Below are 18,754 nucleotides of genomic sequence, written 5' to 3'. Positions count from 1 at the left end.
CAACTTATTTGTTAACGGCATTCCATTTCCCCAATTAACTTATACATACCACACTCAATATGTCGACTACATAGCAGTCTGGAGCATATCTCGAAATCCATTCACAGCAATGACACGTGTCCAAGAATCTGTAAATTCAACCCTTATATGGTGCAACAAATGGCGAGTGATATTAAACCCAACAAAAATACAATCACTAGCATTTTAAGACAAGGCAAAAACTACGTAAACATAAGAAAGCTATCAAGAACATCAATCTTAAACTAGAAGACACACAAATAAGTATAAGTAATATCATCAAGTTCCCCGGAATCACGTTCGATACCCAACTAACACAGAACGAACACTCACAACAACACACGTCGATTAACAGACGCACCAACTATGCAGGACTCACATTATAATAAATAATTAAAAACAATGTATCCTATCTGAACTATTTAAAAAACTTTATTGCAGCTGTACAGCTTCCACTTCACAAGTTTCGACTTGATTCATGATGACGAGAAACTCACTGGAAGTAAAAATGAATTTTCAAGACGTTGGTAGGGGTATTAAATACATTTCAACGTGATTTACGCCATTTCATAGTGTACACCCTTGTGCAAATTAATTGAAACAAATTGTCATTTTACAATATTTTCAGCATGGCGGTCGGTGTAGGCTCGCTGGACCCGCTGATTTCCTTTAATAGTCATTTTTTCACACAGACGGCGTCATAAGCTGTGTTTTACAGTACGGTCGATCTATTTTTGGGATATATGACGAAATTTTGTGGAATATTACGTCATTCGAAATTGCGTTAGAAGGGCAAGAAGACCAGTCAAAAAACAACTTCTTACCAACTCAATGAAGAAAAAACGGTATCAATGGGGTCTGAAATACAAGAACTGGACGCAAGGACAATGGAGGAAGGTGTTATTCAGTGACGAGACTCATTTCTTCGTACAGGGTCAAAGAAGTCTGCATGTTCGCAGATCTCCAAGTGAGAAACTTCGAGAATCGCACATCAATCAGTTCGTAAAACATCCCTTAAAGAAGATGTTTTGGGACTTTTTCAGCTACTATGGCGTCGGAGGCTTACATATCGTAGAAGGTATGATGCGAGGACCATAGTACATCGAAGTTTTGCAAAGAAGAGTCATTCTAGAATTGAAAAAGAGATTTCCAGATGGATCTGGCATTTTTCAGCAAGATCTGGCTCCATGCCACACATCGAAACTTGTGAAGAATTTTATGACTACAATGCGAAAAAAGATGCTGGACTGGCCTGAAAACTGTCTGGACTTAAATCCTATTGAAAATCTTTGGGCGATTTGTAAAGAAAAACTTCAGGGAAAAAACTGTACTACAAAAGATAAGCTAATTATGGCCATAATTGAGGTGTGGTACCGTGATCCAAAAATGAGTAAAAATTGCAGTCAACTTGTGGACTCGATGCCAAAGTGAATCAATGATATTCTGAAAAATAAAGGCAGTCATATCATGTATTAATTTGTGAGTAATTTTTGGATTCACAGAAATAAAACGAAAAAAAATTGAAAAAATCATAATTTTCCGTCTTGTTTCAATTAATTTGCACAAGGGTGTAAATAGGAAATGCTGTTTTTAATTATTTATTATGATTTTAAATATTACACAAGTGCTGGCAATTCATGGTTAATTCATACATACTATTAATTAGGGGTAAAGACACAAACTACACTCCTATAACAGCAGTAAAAATATACAAAACATTTGTTCACATACTAATAGAATGTGGATACCAAATAACTCAAAATATGTCTAACAATTACCTTGAAAAATTACTAATTCAACAAAACAGAGTAATAAGATTAAATCTAAGGCTTCCTACATTCAACCTAGTAAAGTACTTGCATAAAATTAGCAATGTACCCACTTTAATTAAAAGATAAACTAACTAAACTAGTATTCAAGTACTATAAAAAAGTGGGAACAAGAAACAACTTTACTATACTGTACTTCACAAAATTTTAGATGCTCCCATCAAACACATCTCACCATACAATTTGTTCTGAGAACAGAAAAACAAAGAACCAAACACTCACTCAAATGGTTGATAACCATGTCTTGATGTTTGATTATCATGTGTTTTTTTGGAGCCAGGGCAAAGGGCAGATAAATTATTTGTTGTCTGTCCCACAAAAGTGGATTTTCTTTGGGTTTTCCATCCACATCAAAATTAACAAATTTGATTCGTTCAAACAAAAACTTCGGCCAGTGTTTTCAATTAAGAATATAATCTCAGTAGTAAGTTATTTTCATGCACAGGGTTAAAGGGTAACTGAGGTTCCTGGTCACTCCAATTGGGAAGAGCAGGCAAACATGACATGGCTTTCTCTTCCTTTCAACTAAATTGGTGTCAAGTTTAAGTTTGTTGTTGTTTTTTGGGGAGTGGACAGGTATTTTTGCTCATGTCTAATACGTTCAGAAGGTCAGTCATAAAACAGTAAAATAATTTTAACAGAGTGAAACATTTTTGTGTAGGTCAGTTATATTCCACTTGCTATATGATTACATTTACAAATGGCCACTAGACCAACTCTTCTCAAAGAGAGATTTTCATTTTATTTCTCTAAATACCTATACAGTTTCTGTTGTTGTAATATTTCAAGATCTTCACATCAAGTGAAAACAGATCCAATCCATCTGTTAAGAATTCTATTATTTATCTCTATTTTAATTCTTTTCTCACCAAGAATCTAACTTAACTTTCAACTCAATGAATCTGAACTGTTAGTTTTTACTTCTCACTTTAAGCATACAAGACAAAATTTTCATTAAAATCTTGATCAAAGGTGCATACAATCATAAATTTAATGTCTTCAGATACAGCATTGCTTTAAGTGAAAAAGTATTACATTTAATGTTTTTTGACAAATTTATAATATATATATACACACATTTCTATAACAGTCTTAGATAATATAAATTTACTTCATTATTCTGAAATAACTGTGCATAGAATAAATAGCAAGTGTTTCATGGTTATTAACTTTCAGCCAATACAGTAATGAAAACAAACAGGTCAATAATTACTTTTTTTTAACATTTTCATGAAAAGATAAAGTAAAATGCAATAACCACCTTCAAAACAATGATTACAAACATTTAAGTGCTCAAGAGAAATCCAATCAACTGTTTCTGATATAGGATTAATTTCTTTTCTTGGGTAAGGTCAGTACTCCATTTATTATTCATCCAAAAATATTTAAATGTTATACACCTGATGTTAATTAAAGCAACTATGTAAGAAAACTGATTGCCAGATAGGGCTGCCAACCATACAATTTTGTTTTTAATGATAAAAAATGAAGGTAACTATTTTCTCTACTGACTTCATTAAAAAAAAGAAACAAACTATGTTATAAAAATAAACTATTCTGAAATACTTACATATCTATAGACTACTTCTTATTGTAATACTTATTACAACCATGAATTTCATGCTTTTTATGTCCTATACTTGAAAATTATGCAAACATTTTTGTAGCTAATTAATGAAGTACACCTTCAATGTAGTAAGGTGCATAATAAAATAAAACAGTAAATCTGATATAAAGTGATGGTGACAGTAAGACACTGAAATTAACTGTTAAATTCACAATCCTATTTTACTCTGAACCCAAACCATGGATTATTTTTTTGTTGCTATTTTTGGGTTTATGGAAAGTATTACAATGTCACTTCTTTTTTTACAGACTATCCATAAATGTACATACAGTTACTAGTATGTAACAATTTCAGCCCTAACAATCACATTTCAACTCTGTGGAATAATTCAGCAGTAACTTAATTAGCCTGTAATTCAAGTACATGGTTACACTTTAATATACCTCAGTAATTACTACTGTTATTTTGGTACAATTCAATTCAAATTGAATATTTAGCCTGATTTTGTTCAGCAGGTAATTGTAATAATTTATTACTGCAAACATAATAACTTTTCATAATATTAATCTTTTAAACATATAAAGTTAATTTTTACCAGCTTACACATGGTTTAGTTTCAGTGAACATTTTCAATTCTAGTCTTGTTTGAGTGTGTTTATATATATATATTAACAACACAGGCCCCCAAAACTCAATGACGACATTAAAGATGTTGCATATATTAAAAGGATTACCAGGGTACAGGCTATAATATTGGGCAATAAGATGTAAATTACATCAGTACTCGTAATGGCTTTATTACAGCTTTAACATTACCATTACAATTGCATCATTACTCTAATTCTCCATTACTTGCATCTTCCTGTTAATAAATAGAGGTATGATTTATAAACAAACTAATAAGATAGTTATTAGATGTCAGCACTTAGTACTTAGAGTACTTTAAATAGTGCAGTATTTAAAGCAATAAACTATAAAAGTTGGTGCAGGCATAGAAGAAGGAACAATGGATAACTATAGTTACTGATAAAAACATAATACTATTTTTCTAGTAACAATTACTCACAAAATTTAGCATATATTTTTGGACTTTGAAAATCATATAAGATACAAAGTAGTAAACTTTGGCTAAAAAACATTTTGTATTTCTTAAATAACTTTTACACAACTGATTACAATCGTATCATGTACACAAAACTCATCCATATAAAGTACAACTGTAAGATTAACACCTATTCAATAATAATAATAAAAAAGAATGAAACATTAAATGTGTTAATATTTTCAAGTTTTGCAAATCTAAATTTTTAAAAATAATTTCAAGTTACTTACACAACTACTAAACTAGTTATCTTTCACAAGAATTTTCTTTATGTCAGTAGAACTGTGACTGTTCATTACTAAACAGAACATCAACCAATCACCACACAATAAAAGTTTGGAGATAAATCAATTGCTTTGTCTTTGTTTTGTTCTTAAGAACAATGTGACACAATAGGCTATTTTTTTTAGATGTGACACCATGAGTGTTGAAACCCAGTTTAAGCATTATAAACCTTCAGACTTACTGCTGACAGACTCACCAATCAAAACAGTTGATTTTCACATGGGTATAAATAATTCTCACTGCATCAAAGCCTGAGTATTAATATTAAAACCCATGTGCACAAAGCTAATTCACCATTTAATAAAGTCTTTACAAAGTTACTACTAACCTGAAAATAAATCAAATGTTCTACATGTTTAATAAGGTAAGTGGAGTTTCTCAAAGATGAGAACAAATATTCCCACATCTTTGTAGGTCTTTCTGTATTTCTAATACAGTTTAGGTCCATTTCTGATATTAAGTTGCACTTCTCAAAATTCTTGAACACAAATATTTGTATTCTAGGTCCATTGCTGGGGTTCAACAGTTTCTCTCAAAATTTCTAAACACAGATATTTATATTCTAGGTTCACTGCTGGGGTTTAATGGGTTTTTTCTCCAACATTTCTAAACACAGATATTTGTATTCTAGGTTCATTGCTGGGGTTTAACAGTTTTTTTTTCTCAAACATTTCTAAACACAGATATTTGTATTCTTGGTTCATTGGTGGGGTTTAACAGTTTTTCCCAAACATTTCTAAACACAAATGTTTGTATTCTAGGTTTGTCTGACATTTAAAGGTCTTTCTCAATACACACATACTTTTCTCTTACACTCTTTTCTGGGATATATTGGTACTTTTTAAAAACTTCATAACACATACAGCTGTATCATACTTTTTTACATTTTGTGTCAAACGTTTTTGAATAAAGATACATGATTTTTTTTTATTTACATAGGTATTCTATAGCTTACTAATAAGGCTGTTCAGATAAACATGTGACTGTATCATTTAATAATATATGCTATAAGCTTTTTATTTTTCACACACTTTTTTTACAAGCTTTAGATGACTGTCCAAAATGTACCATTTACAGATGTCTCATGAGCATAATCCAAATGAAAATTAATTTAAAATGATATTCATCACAATAACTGTCCGTAAAGTATAGCTCATAGCTACAAATAAACCCACTGTTGGCCTATGACAGCAATATTATCAACAAATTATAAATAAAAAGGAATAACAACTGTTAAATATTTTAGAAACATTTTAGAATAACTTCTTTACACTTCCATTTCCAGAATAAACTAACAAAAAAGGAAGTGAATAAATGTCAATACATTTCATTCTTCTTACTCTATACAAGATTAAAAAAAATGTTACTAGTGTATGAAGTACTCTAATAAACTGTGTAAAAAATTAATAACATTCTCCCAGGGAAACAAAACGATCACTGTCCTTGGTAACCTTCATATTTGTACTGAAACCACCTTCTAAAAATTTCATCAAAACTTTAGTCTTTTCCTGTTTTTCATTCAGCTAGTTGTGAGAAATCTCATCTACAATGACAGTTTCAAGTTGGTGTACACTCACTTGTGTGATTCACACTGCAATAAATGTGACCGTAAGCTACATTTTGATGTTGCACCGTGACTGCCAGTCCACCTTAGTCCCTCACCAAATTCCACTTCAAGTTTTTGCTCAGGATTCTGTATGTAGTTACCAACAACAGTATGCTTTATGGCATCAGCTTTGTGGACAGGTGACTCTGTATCATGAGTGACAGAGTATGATGCCCCTCCAACATTGTTTATCATACCGACAGGGATGTAGGTTGGCAGTTTCTGAAGACAAAAGGAAACCTAAAATGGAGAATTATCTGAAGTTGCTTCTAACACGTTTTACTGCTGAATGTATTTATGAAATATTTGTACATATTCTATATTATCCAAATAAAATAAGGTGACATTTTCTAGAACTCAGTGACTGAGAAGTACATAAAGAATTATGCTATAAAATATTCAAGCAAATGAAATGGAAAAAACAAACTATAAACTACAAATGTGTTCAAGTTTGATATTTAAATGCAAGGTATACAGGTTTTATAATGTATAATAATAATCAGGTAATAGGAAAATCCACATATATATGAGAGGAGATACAAAATTTGATCTTATCTAATTGAACAAAACAACAAAGTTTGAGCAGGTGCCATATCGGAAAAAAATGGATTTTACGCATCATTGCTGTGGCCTTGTAAACAAAATTGAACCTGGCATTAGAACTGGAGAAATAACTCAGTTATTCAGGATGACCAGGTAGTTATGAATATTTCTTACATCAATTGGCATGTAAAATAAATTAATATTCAAAGTTATGATTAAATCAATTAATAACTGATTAACCAATGTTATAATTAAGTTGACTTATGTCACATAAATGGTCAATTGATCAAAAGTAGTTTTTATGATCTTCACTTTTTATGTGTTTCAACTAATCAAAATATTGCCATTATTTCTCATTATAATTTTTTTATGAATTCAAGGTTGTTGAGCTTAATCAATTAGTGTCATCACTCGCAAAACTAATCCACTTATTAAAATTAACATTTCCATTTATCACTATCCTCTATTATTCTAATTATCCAAGTCTCGTTTGAAAATAACTTATTAGTTGAATATAATCAATTAGCAAATTCCACTAATTTTACAGCTCTGCATGATATACAAACCTTCTTTATAAAAAAAATCAAACTTTTGTCAGCCTTGTGGTCATCTCCAGCAATTCAGAGGAGATATACAATGAATGGTATTATAAATCAATGGGACATAGAATCTAATTGAACTGTTTACTGATAGAGCATGACAAACAGACAATGAGAAGAAAGGAAAGTTTCAGTAAAAAATTGTTAGAATAACCTCCCCAAAAAGTATACCATCAAAACAAACAGCAAGTGGCCAACTGTTTTACAGAGTTCAAAACTGGACACAAAAATATATTAAAAAACAAAAGCCTTATTCACAAATTTATGGGATAAAAGAAACTTCTAGATGGACAATTAGAGATTACCAATGCCTATTCTAAAGGATATTAAATTACACAATTTTTTGTTCATCAATACTAATTTTTATTATATAAAATAATTGTTTTTTTTCTCGTTGATATTTGCATAAAAAATAACATATATTCACTGATCCATAATAATTTAAACATACAATGTTAATAAACCTGCCAGGCTACAAGAAAGGTGAACTTGTATATTACTGATGTCTAGTTTTCACTTTCCACACAACATAAAAAGTTACCTGACTATGACAAGTTCTTCCAGTAATCTTTTCAGCTTGTTTACAAAGTCTGTAATGGGCCTCAGCAATTGCTGAGGTAGCCTGATGGATTTTACAGTAAATTTTCTCCCCTTCCAAAGTATGGAAAACAAACATACCTTCTCCAGTGCTACAGTGTCTAAAGGAAAATTCTAAAACTTATTACAAACACCATTTAACAAAATTCCTAACCTGGCTCTTTCCATTTTAATTTACTATTGAGATAAATTTGTGCTAAAATGGTAATAGGATTATTTATAATTAGAATATCATGAAAATCTTTTTGTGTGGTACCAAATATTTAGTTTATACTTCAAAAACCTTATAAAAAATTCAATGTGAAATATAAGCCAATGCACTCTAAGACTGCATAATAAATTCAATATCATACCACTGAGAACAGTAATTCTGAACCATGTTAGCTTTCAGCAGTCCAGCCAGATTGATAATAATAAATGTATTTCAAGTGCTTTTAAGTATGGAAAACAGACTGATACAAGTGTTTCTTCACACACCTTTTGTTATTTTTAATATCCATAAGATATAAAATCAATTTATGTTCATGTCTTACAAGAAGCTATCTCTTGTAACCTCAGTTCCTGTCACAAAGTATCTTATTACATAAAGGACCAACATTATTATTTTACTCAGATTCAACCAATATTACAAGAATTATTAGAATTCATGTGTTACTTACTTATTGTCTTAAAGCAACAGGCTATTACATAAAGTAACAGCATTACATTACTCAGATTTAACTTATCAGTGGCAATGTCAGATATAATAACTATAAAAAAAAGCCCAAAACCCTGAAAATTTATTGAGACCAAAGGCTGATGCAAAAAACTGTTAGGCTGGGAGATTGGGGCCCTTAATGGCCCCAAAATCTGAAGAACTTTAAATTCTCTACAGTGTAAACTCAGATTTTCTTAGCTCCAAATCTAACATCTTTAATAGGTAATGATTAGTCACATAAAAATTATTTTTTTAGTATTTATATGTTTCTTAGAAATAACACTGGCCTGTCCATAGAACTTAGAAACCTGCAAATCATGACTAAACTGTTTGATCTAAGACAGAAGTATTACCTAAAATATAAATATCAGTTAACTCATACAAACTCTGAAAACAAAAAAAAATTTCAATGTAAAAAATATTATTAGAAACTTTCAAAATTAACTGACCTTCCTGCTTCGAAAGTAAACTTTGCAGGATCACTTCCATATCTTCGTAGTGCTGTCAACGGCCAGGACACCAACTTGAGTCTGGGATTTGTTACATCTGACAAGTAAATATTTTCATGTGTCACCTGAAGCAGGCATTCCCCAAAAACATCCAGTTTTGGAGTTGGCATCAAATAAACATGAAATTGTTCTGAGGGTAGAAAATATTTAATATTTACCATAAAATTATTTTGAAGCACCTCCGTTCAAGCTACTTTATACACTATATTTCATAATTTTGTACTTCCAAACTATTTTCCTTAGACACATTTTCATACTAATTACAATTACTACATAGCTTTACCTTCTAATTCTTTCTGAATTCCAGAACTCAAAACATCTGGTTCTCCAGTGGCAAGCCCTGGCTGGGGTAAAAAACACTCCTGAACCAACACTTTCACCCACATATCTGCCTCAAGATCTGTAATATGAATAGAAAAATATTCAGTGGAATAATCTAACACTTCTAATATATATATAACCATAAACTTTTATGGCATAAACAAAACATGTTAAAATTAAACAAAATATTCTGCATATTTTTTAAAAAGACCCTTGGGTACAAGCTACAATGTGGGATTATAAAATGTATCCTAGATTTTGGAGATGAATGAAGAAGTAGGACCCACACTGCACTGGAGATACACCATTTATTAGTCTTAACCTCCAATTCACTAGTCTCACATAAGAAGATCAGAGATTAGAAGGGTGAGATGTGGGTGCTCAAGCTCACAACATCCCATATCTATATCACCCTTCACTGCCAGTTTTATTATATTTGCAGCAATGTAATTACTATAACCAGCTTATTTGGCTAAATTGTAGTTTCAATTTAATACGTCACCAGTTAAAGCTATTATACTCAACTTCATTAAGCTTGAACAGCAGCAACTGAGTACAAAAATCAAAACTACAAGAGATAATTGTTTGGTTTACTTCTTTATTTACTGCTCTATGTTTTATCAAAAATAAGTTTAAAATATAACTTGTAAATGGTAATAATGTATGTACATATACAATGTATTGTAACAAAAATGTGATTGTATTTTACAAAATAATAGCTAAAACAGTCAAGGAGAGTCACTTTGTAAATACTAAAGGTCAGTTTTATACTCTTAGATATGGTAACATGAGTGCACATGCACCACATCATTGTAACTTCTCTCTTAGCTAGCAATGACTAAAAGATTAATATAGTAAAAATAATAAATGTATAAAAATGTACAATGCTATGACATCTATGCCATTTAGATTAAACATTTGTGTTTGAGTTATAACTTGCAGTCACTCTAGAAATAAAAATGCATGATTTATATTTACTTCCTAATTTTTTATGGTGGTTATGAGATTGTTCAATTCCAATTTGATAATGAAAATAACATAAAATAAACAATTATGTTTAAAAACATTTGATAATTATCTGAAAGTTAGAGATTTTAGAAGTGAAACTAGAAAATGTTTCCATGTATAAAAGCATTTTTAATATTAATATGAAAATTAATCTGCACATTGCCTAGTCAACATTTTGAAAGAAAATATTTAAGAGAAAAGTTTAAATTTAAATATCTGTATAATTAATTTAAAATTTGATACTTTGTGTATGAAAGCTAAACTTAAAAATTCAAGTTTTTAATTATTATTACTCCCTTGAACACATGGATTACTAAAATATCTAAAAGTTATTGTAACATTTAGTATTGACCCTTAAACAGCAGGAATGTTGTAGGTAGCAGCATTGGTTGAAAATGACTGCCATTTAAAGGTTAATGACCATGTTGGTTTGAATCTTTTATATGCTAACAGATTTTATAACTATAATTTTTGAAGATTAAGCCATATTGTAAGTGGATATTATGATACTAGATATTGAGAACCTGATATTTATTCAAAGTTATACTCAATGAATAAAATAACACAAGATATTTAATGGAGAGTCTGAATGGTAGACTTGTACCATGCGACTTTTCTAGACACCTGATGTAATAATTTTATATCATTTGTCATCAAGAAAATTCGTAAAAATGCATCAAAACATCTCTTACTATTTCATTATGAAGTTTATTCAGTTTGATTATTATTACTGTTTTACCAATGCTATTTATAAAAAACCTACTTTTAGTATGCAAACATTTTATAAACTGAACGGCTATTAGTACAAAAACACACCTGAATCACAAGCTAAGCTCTTTGTGGTGTTATCTTGAAAACAAATGCTAAATGCATGTTTCCGTACACTAGTTGTAAGCCTTGATACAAAGTTGACTGTATTTAACAATGTCACCTTGTGGGCTCCACCAGTACGGGCTGTTTTTTCATCTGCATATTTCTCAAGACGGCATGGTCCTTTGCTTGAGGCTCGGCGCAGTACAATCCATCTTCTCTGCCACAACTTCAAGAGAGAGTATTGAATTCTTTAATGGTCAGTCTTTTATAATAAGCTTATTATAAAGTGAAAAAGCCTCCTGTCAAAACATTTTCCACAAATAAGCATGGATATACAAAGTTGAATGTAAAGGTTACTCAATGACTCATAAAGTTAGGTGAGATTATGGTCTACTGAATAGTCATTACATGATACTAGAAGAAATGTCACCCTATGGGCAACTGTTTGTGTTAGAAATTACTAACCATAGGATACATACTTCATTGACAAATTTTTAGAAAAACAAATATTTTCTAAAGAACAATTTTTTGGGGATATACTGCATGTGATAAACATTCAGATGTACATGTACTGATTTAAAATATGTTTTTAAACATTAAAATTGGTACTCTTTAATAAAAAAGTGACCTTTTAAGAACTCAATTTTTTAGTACTATATTAACAGATTACATCAATAAAGATATAATCAAAACTTAACATAAAGCACTTGTTGTGAGGAGAGTACTTTTATTTAAAACTGTGTTTCTGTGGTAAATAATTCATTGTTGCACATACCATAGTTATTTTTCTAACTGAATCTTAATAACTCAAAGTGTGAAATTTTTTATGCATTTCTTGTTTGTGGTGCCATTCAACAGATGGCACTTTATTGTATTTATTATCTTGGTCATCTACAAAGATACACATGTGACACACACTACATCCATTATAGTAAGATTACTTATGTATTACATTTACAACTGTAATACTAATATAAACATCAATTATTTTGAAAAATAAAATTATGTTCTTATTTTTAAATTAAAGGGCATTAAACAGTCTTTTGTTGGTCTTACAAATTGCTCTCTTTTCTTTCTCTACTACAGAATGCCTTCTTTGCAGAAAGCTCATACACTGTGTTAAGTATATATTTCTAACATCGGGTATAATTAGCACACATTTATAGTTACAGCTTTTTAATTTTCCACATTACTAATACATGTTTGAGTAATATTTTTCTGAAGTTTTAAAAATCAATTCATTTTACCTATTCCAAGTATACAACACAAGTAAACTTTACTTAAATTTGAAGAACTTTTTAAATCGACAAGTTATATAAAAGCACTGCAAATTGACTGAGAAAATCATGTTACAATAAGTTGGAGTAATCAATCATTTCCTAATGTTAACATGTGTTCATTAAATATATTTACTTAATTATGCAAACAGTACAATACACTCAAGCAACAGTTGTTGATAACCACTTAAAAGATGTTCCAATTTGTCTGAATATTTTTTATTTTACAGAAAACTATAAAACATTAAAAAAACTTCATATATATTTTTTATTCCTGAAGTTTAAAATAGTAATAAAGAGTTAATTAAAATTAGCAATGTGAACTATATTTACCTGGTCATTTGAAATAATTGGTAATTTGTTGCTTACATTCTCATTAAAAAAATAAATAAACAAAAGGAAGTGTCACATACTAATATGTATTACAGTATCACTCCCTTTCCTTTTATACTGTCTTTACTGTGTTCTCAGCACAAATTAACTATTTTTACCTTTAACTAAGGCTCTGAAACAATTTCTTCAAAGTCCAATTTAGTGCTTGAGTAAAATTTAAGATCTATAAAATCCTTAAACATAATTGTTTAAAATTTTAATAACGTATAATTAATGAAGAATAAAAACTTACTCCAAGTTTGCGACTTCGAATTCTTGTATAACTTTGCTTTGCAACGTCTCTTGTATCAGTTGCCATTGTTTAAGGTACTTAACTTTTGTAATACATTTCAATTCACCTAAACAAATATCAAAAATTCGATTTAGAATAACAATTTTTATTAACAGCGTTTCACTTTCTACTAAAAAAAAACAACATAAAACAAGCCTGAAAATAAGCAATGAACAGTGCCCATCACAAAAATAGGATTTGTCTAGTAAAACTGTGCCAGTACTGGGCATTCTATCTGGCACAGCACCTGTGGCCAATATTTCAATTCGCAATGTGTTCAAATATTCAGCCAGTGAATTTGACCAATTATATATTTTATATGAAAATCAAACAGGTACAGTATAATCAGCAGTGAAAAGTCCCTCAGAAACACTGATAAAATTTTCAAACAAGTGATGACATTTACTCAATGTAGATGGCCTTAATGAGACTTCAAGAAAAACCTTGGTATGAGGTTGTTTATTTTTGACCCAGTACTTACAGTGTTTGCCACTCACAATGTCTTCACATGTTACTGATTTCTTTGTTTCAACTGTTAATTTGTAAATGTTCTAACAATTCAGCAATACACATGAATAGTCAAAATGTTCAGCCCAGGGTTCCATTACAAAGAAAAAACATGCACTAAAATCAGTGATAGTTCAAAAATAGATTGAAAAGGTGCTCACAGAACAAGTAGTAGCATTTAGTTAAGCTACAATATTGACAAGGACAGAAACGTGGAAATGCTGTCTTGCAAGTTATGTCAAAAGTATGATAAACCTGCATTTTAAAAGACTTTTTGAATGCCTGGATTATTAGCAGTGAGAATTTCAAGTTACTCAACTCAAAAGACCATTCCAATACAGTGCCAACTTTGAGCCTTCCAGATTAGATCAGAAAAAGTACAATTACCAGAAAAACTAATACCTTATCTGAAACAACCAACTATTGTTGAGGGATGTGTTAATTTTATAAGTATAAAAAAAACAGTTGAACAAAATTTGACATTGCATATTTTTACTGTGTATGAGGACTTAACGAAGTTATGAGATATATCATGAGATTGATGATATACATTAATTGCATTCAGCATGACAAGTTTATCTATTTTTATACCAAATATCTAGCAGATAAACTGGGGAAGAATTTGAAATAAGCAACATTTTACATTGTGTTGGAAGATGGAAAAACATCGTAAAGTATAATAGAGGTTGTTCATATGCTGTAATATGACCCACAATATTCTGAAGAACATTTTGGAATAAAACTTTTCTTTTTTTGTTGAAATGACACCCAGAAAGCAGATGCAGCAGGAATTAAATTAGTTATTGAATCAAGCTTTGCTTCACTGAACATAACACATGATTTATACTGAATTACTCAGAATAATTCCAAGCACTTTTTCGTAGCTAAAATGTACATTGAAATAAATTAGATTCCACTGAAATTTCATAAAATTCTTATTTGTTCAATATACAAATGTGGACTAAAATGAAAAGAAAGATTACTTATTGCACTCAGTTCAGCAACATGCATTAAAGTTAGATACATTATGCTATTTTAACATTTTCAAGTACTTTTGCAAAACATATGTCCCCTTTCAAGCCCTTAAAATTCCATTCTGAATTTAAAAGACTTTCAAGAATCCATATGCACACTGAAATTTAACAGAAAATCAGCTTTATTTAAAACTTGTTACATTTGGATGACTCTGGAAGTTCTTTGTTAGAGGAAAATGCTCTCATATTGAAAGGTAGATATAACCGAATTTTCCCTTGCACATGAAGACAGAGAAGGACCTGCATCTTCCCCAAGATAAATGAAGAATTTTGTAATTCTGAATAAGTGAATTATTTGAAAATTTTCAAGTTGCTTTGTGCAATGCTGGTATCAAATGCCTGACAAAGTGTTAGGCTCTGAAGAAAGTTCTTGTCAGGCTTGTAATGGTTGACCATCTAAGATATCACTGTAAATAAATAATTTTAGGAACATCATCCATACTAATTATAATACATAATTAACTTCTCCACTTCTGGATTTGAAACCAATATTTGTATGAATTATAATTATTTTTGAATTTTGCATAAAATAATTGGACTTATTAACACTAATTATGAGTTAACCAGAAATCAAATATAAATTGTGTAGGAACTTTTTTTTCAGACAATAATTATTTAACAATTATGACTACAGTACTGTTAGTCTAATCAAGCAGAAGCAGTCACTACTACTAAGCTTATGGGTGTCACAACACTTTCTGGATTGACATAATAAATATCCAACACAACCCAAATTTTAGTGTTACTCTATAACAATTGCTCCACTAAGTTTCAACCTTCTTAGTTTTGCAATAACAAAATGCTGAACGTAAGTACATTACATTAATGAATCTAGACTAAAAACGGTTAAAGAGAAGGTTAAGTGATGATAAATGTAATAGTCATCCAGTACATTAGAAAATTACGAGATTATTTACGAAAGCCTGCCCTAAGCCTACGGTTAGACTAAACCAACACCATTTCCATATTTTATGTTTACAAGTATTAATATTATTAATAGTAATCGTGTTACTAATACTTGTATTGTAATGATAATGTCAATTTTACTGAGTGTGATACTATTACTACTACTAACTACTAAATGCCGAGACTCGAGTCTCATCATCACTCTAATGCATTTTTAAAACTTCGAAACATAAATTATTGGATTTCATTTTACTTCAGAAGATTACAAACAATGACGTCAATAACTTTATGGTAAATTAAAATAAGAACTTACAGAAAATTAACTAAAATCAAATTACCGATTGACGTCAAACAGATGAATGAACTAATTGGTGACCTCTAACGAGAAAACCATACTTAGAAAATTATTGTGCAATACTTATATAAATGTAATACCAGGTCGTTTCATATGAAATGGCCGACTTTCGCTTAGTTGAAGAGTGAGTGCGATTGGGATAAGTTGAGTACAGCAATTTGACTGTATGATATTCAGTATTGAAAAGAGTGTTGTGTTTTTTATTTTTATGTCATGCCAAGTTGTATTATAATTGTTTTATGTTTTTAACCATATAAAAGATGATGCCTTTAAAAGAATCGAGACTACTTTTTTGTTCGAGTTCAAATTGGGAAAAAATGCAGCTGAGGCCGCTAAAAACATCAATTTGGTGTTTGGACAAAGGACTAGTTTTCAACGGATTATTCGGCGTTGATTTCGAAAATTTAATTCTGATGATACGAACCTCGAGGAAGGCTTCAACCTGTTGTGAATTAATGAAAATTAAGAGCTAGTGTAGAAGCTAACCCACAAAAGGCAGTTCGGGCGCTTGCAGCACACATAGAAGTTTCAAGTACAATTGTTTCTCGTCACCTGGTTGCAATCGGAAAGGTTAAGAAATTGGACAAATGGGTATTTCACGAATTGAAAGAAGGGAAGAAACTGATTAAGAGCAGCAGGGAGTCATTGTTGAAGCAAATTTTTACTTGCGATGAGAAATAGATCCTATACGACAACCTAAAGAGATCAGGAGAATGATGATGCAGTTGAATCTCCGAGACATGCGTCGAAATTGCCTTTACACCCAAAAAGATTCCGGTTACAGTATGATGGTCTGCAGAGAGAATTATCCATTACTCCTTTTTGCAACCAGGTGAAGCAATTACAGCGCTATCTTACTGCCAACAAATTGATAAAATGTATCATTGGATCTATTCTTCTGCAAGATAAGGCCAGACCCTATACCTCACAAATCACTATTTCCAAATTAAAAGAATTGAAGTATGAAATTTTGAGGAACCCACTATACTCACCTGACCTTTCTCCAACTGATTATCACCTTTTCTGGCACTTAAAGCTGTGTTTCCAAAACAAAATATTTAGGAATCAGGTGAATATTGTCGAAGCCTTTGAACAGTTTGTTGCTTGTAAAACAACGGAGTTTTATAGAAACAGGATATTTTCATTAGTATCCCATTGGGATAAAACAACTGCAGCAAATGGAGCATATTTAGATTAATAAAACTGGTATTTGTTAAAATATATGGCGTTTTAATTTTTACCTGTACAATCGGCCATTTCATATGAAATGAACTTATAATATTGTCTATTGCATGTCCATGTAACTAATTCGCAGGGTGGGGATGGAGTTTCATTAAAATTGGCATGAAGGCTCATTATATATATACAAATTTTCAGTTTTGCATTTTGCTGCTTGTATGGGCATTTTTCGTGTTTTTACAACAACTTTGCCCCCTGTAATAGAATACATCAAGTATGATGTAAAGGGGTGTTGGGTCCTTACGGAGATACATGTAAATTTGCGGTTTCAAATTTTGGGTTTTGCCGTTTATATGGGCGATTCTGCATTTTTTACGATTACATATAAAGGAAACAACTTTTCACATCCTAAGATAACCTTTCATTAATCATAAATTTATATAACTTCCGTCCAGCGGTAGTTATACTAGTATTATAATAAATAAGGTTCAATGATAACTTAAATCAGGCTATTCCTTAGTGAACTTAATAATACAATTTAAATTCTTCTTAACCTTTATGTATTTGTTTCAAAACTTTCGTGTAGGCTGAGCATTGAAAGCAGCTATCTATGAGTAGTTGTTTCTAATTTTGAACTGATAGACAGCTAGTCAATCACACCCATTGCAAATTTCCAAAATACTCTTATTAAACTGAATATTGATGCTTCAACTACAAGCCCAATGCGTGGAATGCGATTCTGCGGAAACAAGCCATCAACTATGAATCCTTAGATTATAAATCCAAAAACGCTAAATGAAGTCTAGACCAGTTCATCTTTTCGTAACAATGTATTGTGTATTACTTTTAAAAATTATAACGGTCTAAAATGCAAACAGCAGCCACAAGTAGGGTTGGAACTAAACATGAAAAACAAAAACAAATTTATTCTACCTTAAAAATAACAGAAATCCAGATGTTAAGGTTTCGTTTATGTGTTTTTCTTGCAGCAAAGCCACATTGGGCTATCTGTCCTGTCCATCGATGGAAATCGAATCCCTGATTTTAGCTTTGTAAATCCGTAGACCTGAAGTTAAGGAACAATACAATATATATAGTCGGATTAATCACTATTTCAATAAATAAAGGAATCGAGAAAAAAAAAACAGTTTCAAAATAATATTTTGAATGTAAACAATTACAAAATAACTACTTCTCAAGTAATAATAAGCAATAATACTTTTCAGCTATATTTCGTGAACTAATTTGCTAAAATTCATGGTAGAGTTTTTATTTAGTTGTTTGACCACAATATTACGTAATATTTCATAATATTAAATATATCTATATGTCACTGCT

At 30.6% G+C, this 18,754-nt stretch overlaps 1 protein-coding gene across 7 annotated transcripts; it reads right to left on the bottom strand.

The window, feature by feature from the left end:
• Nucleotides 1–2,566: 2,566 nt before the first annotated feature.
• On the bottom strand, nt 2,567–18,468 carry LOC143240185 (docking protein 5-like). 7 transcript variants are annotated; one of them, XM_076482246.1, is made up of 7 exons: nt 18,350–18,468; nt 13,397–13,502; nt 11,498–11,720; nt 9,636–9,752; nt 9,293–9,482; nt 8,091–8,247; nt 2,567–6,647 (listed from the first exon to the last, which is right to left on the bottom strand). In XM_076482246.1, exons 2-7 carry the CDS (start codon nt 13,460–13,462, stop codon nt 6,375–6,377), a joined length of 1,026 nt encoding a protein of 341 aa, XP_076338361.1. In that variant the 5' UTR covers nt 13,463–13,502; nt 18,350–18,468; the 3' UTR covers nt 2,567–6,374. The 7 variants fall into 7 exon arrangements, with proteins under 7 accessions (XP_076338361.1, XP_076338358.1, XP_076338364.1 ...); XM_076482243.1 differs by lacking the exon at nt 18,350–18,468 and adding an exon at nt 16,221–16,370; XM_076482249.1 differs by lacking the exon at nt 18,350–18,468 and adding an exon at nt 16,221–16,370 and having other exon boundaries at nt 2,567–6,629.
• Nucleotides 18,469–18,754: the final 286 nt, after the last annotated feature.

Source organism: Tachypleus tridentatus, chromosome 13 (genome assembly GCF_004210375.1).
Source record: "Tachypleus tridentatus isolate NWPU-2018 chromosome 13, ASM421037v1, whole genome shotgun sequence".
Classification (NCBI taxonomy): domain Eukaryota; kingdom Metazoa; phylum Arthropoda; class Merostomata; order Xiphosura; family Limulidae; genus Tachypleus; species Tachypleus tridentatus.
This window is presented reverse-complemented; position numbering and strand designations above follow the sequence as displayed.

Excerpts from the sequence above, each read along its gene's own strand:
- LOC143240185 (XM_076482246.1), bottom strand. The coding sequence starts at position 13,462 with ATGGCAACTGATACAAGAGACGTTGCAAAGCAAAGTTATACAAGAATT. Across the intron at positions 9,753-11,497 it reads GAGCTTAGCTTGTGATTCAG|ATCTTGAGGCAGATATGTGG; the intron begins GTGTGTTTTTGT and ends TTCATATTACAG. Across the intron at positions 9,483-9,635 it reads AATTCAGAAAGAATTAGAAG|AACAATTTCATGTTTATTTG; the intron begins GTAAAGCTATGT and ends TTCTACCCTCAG.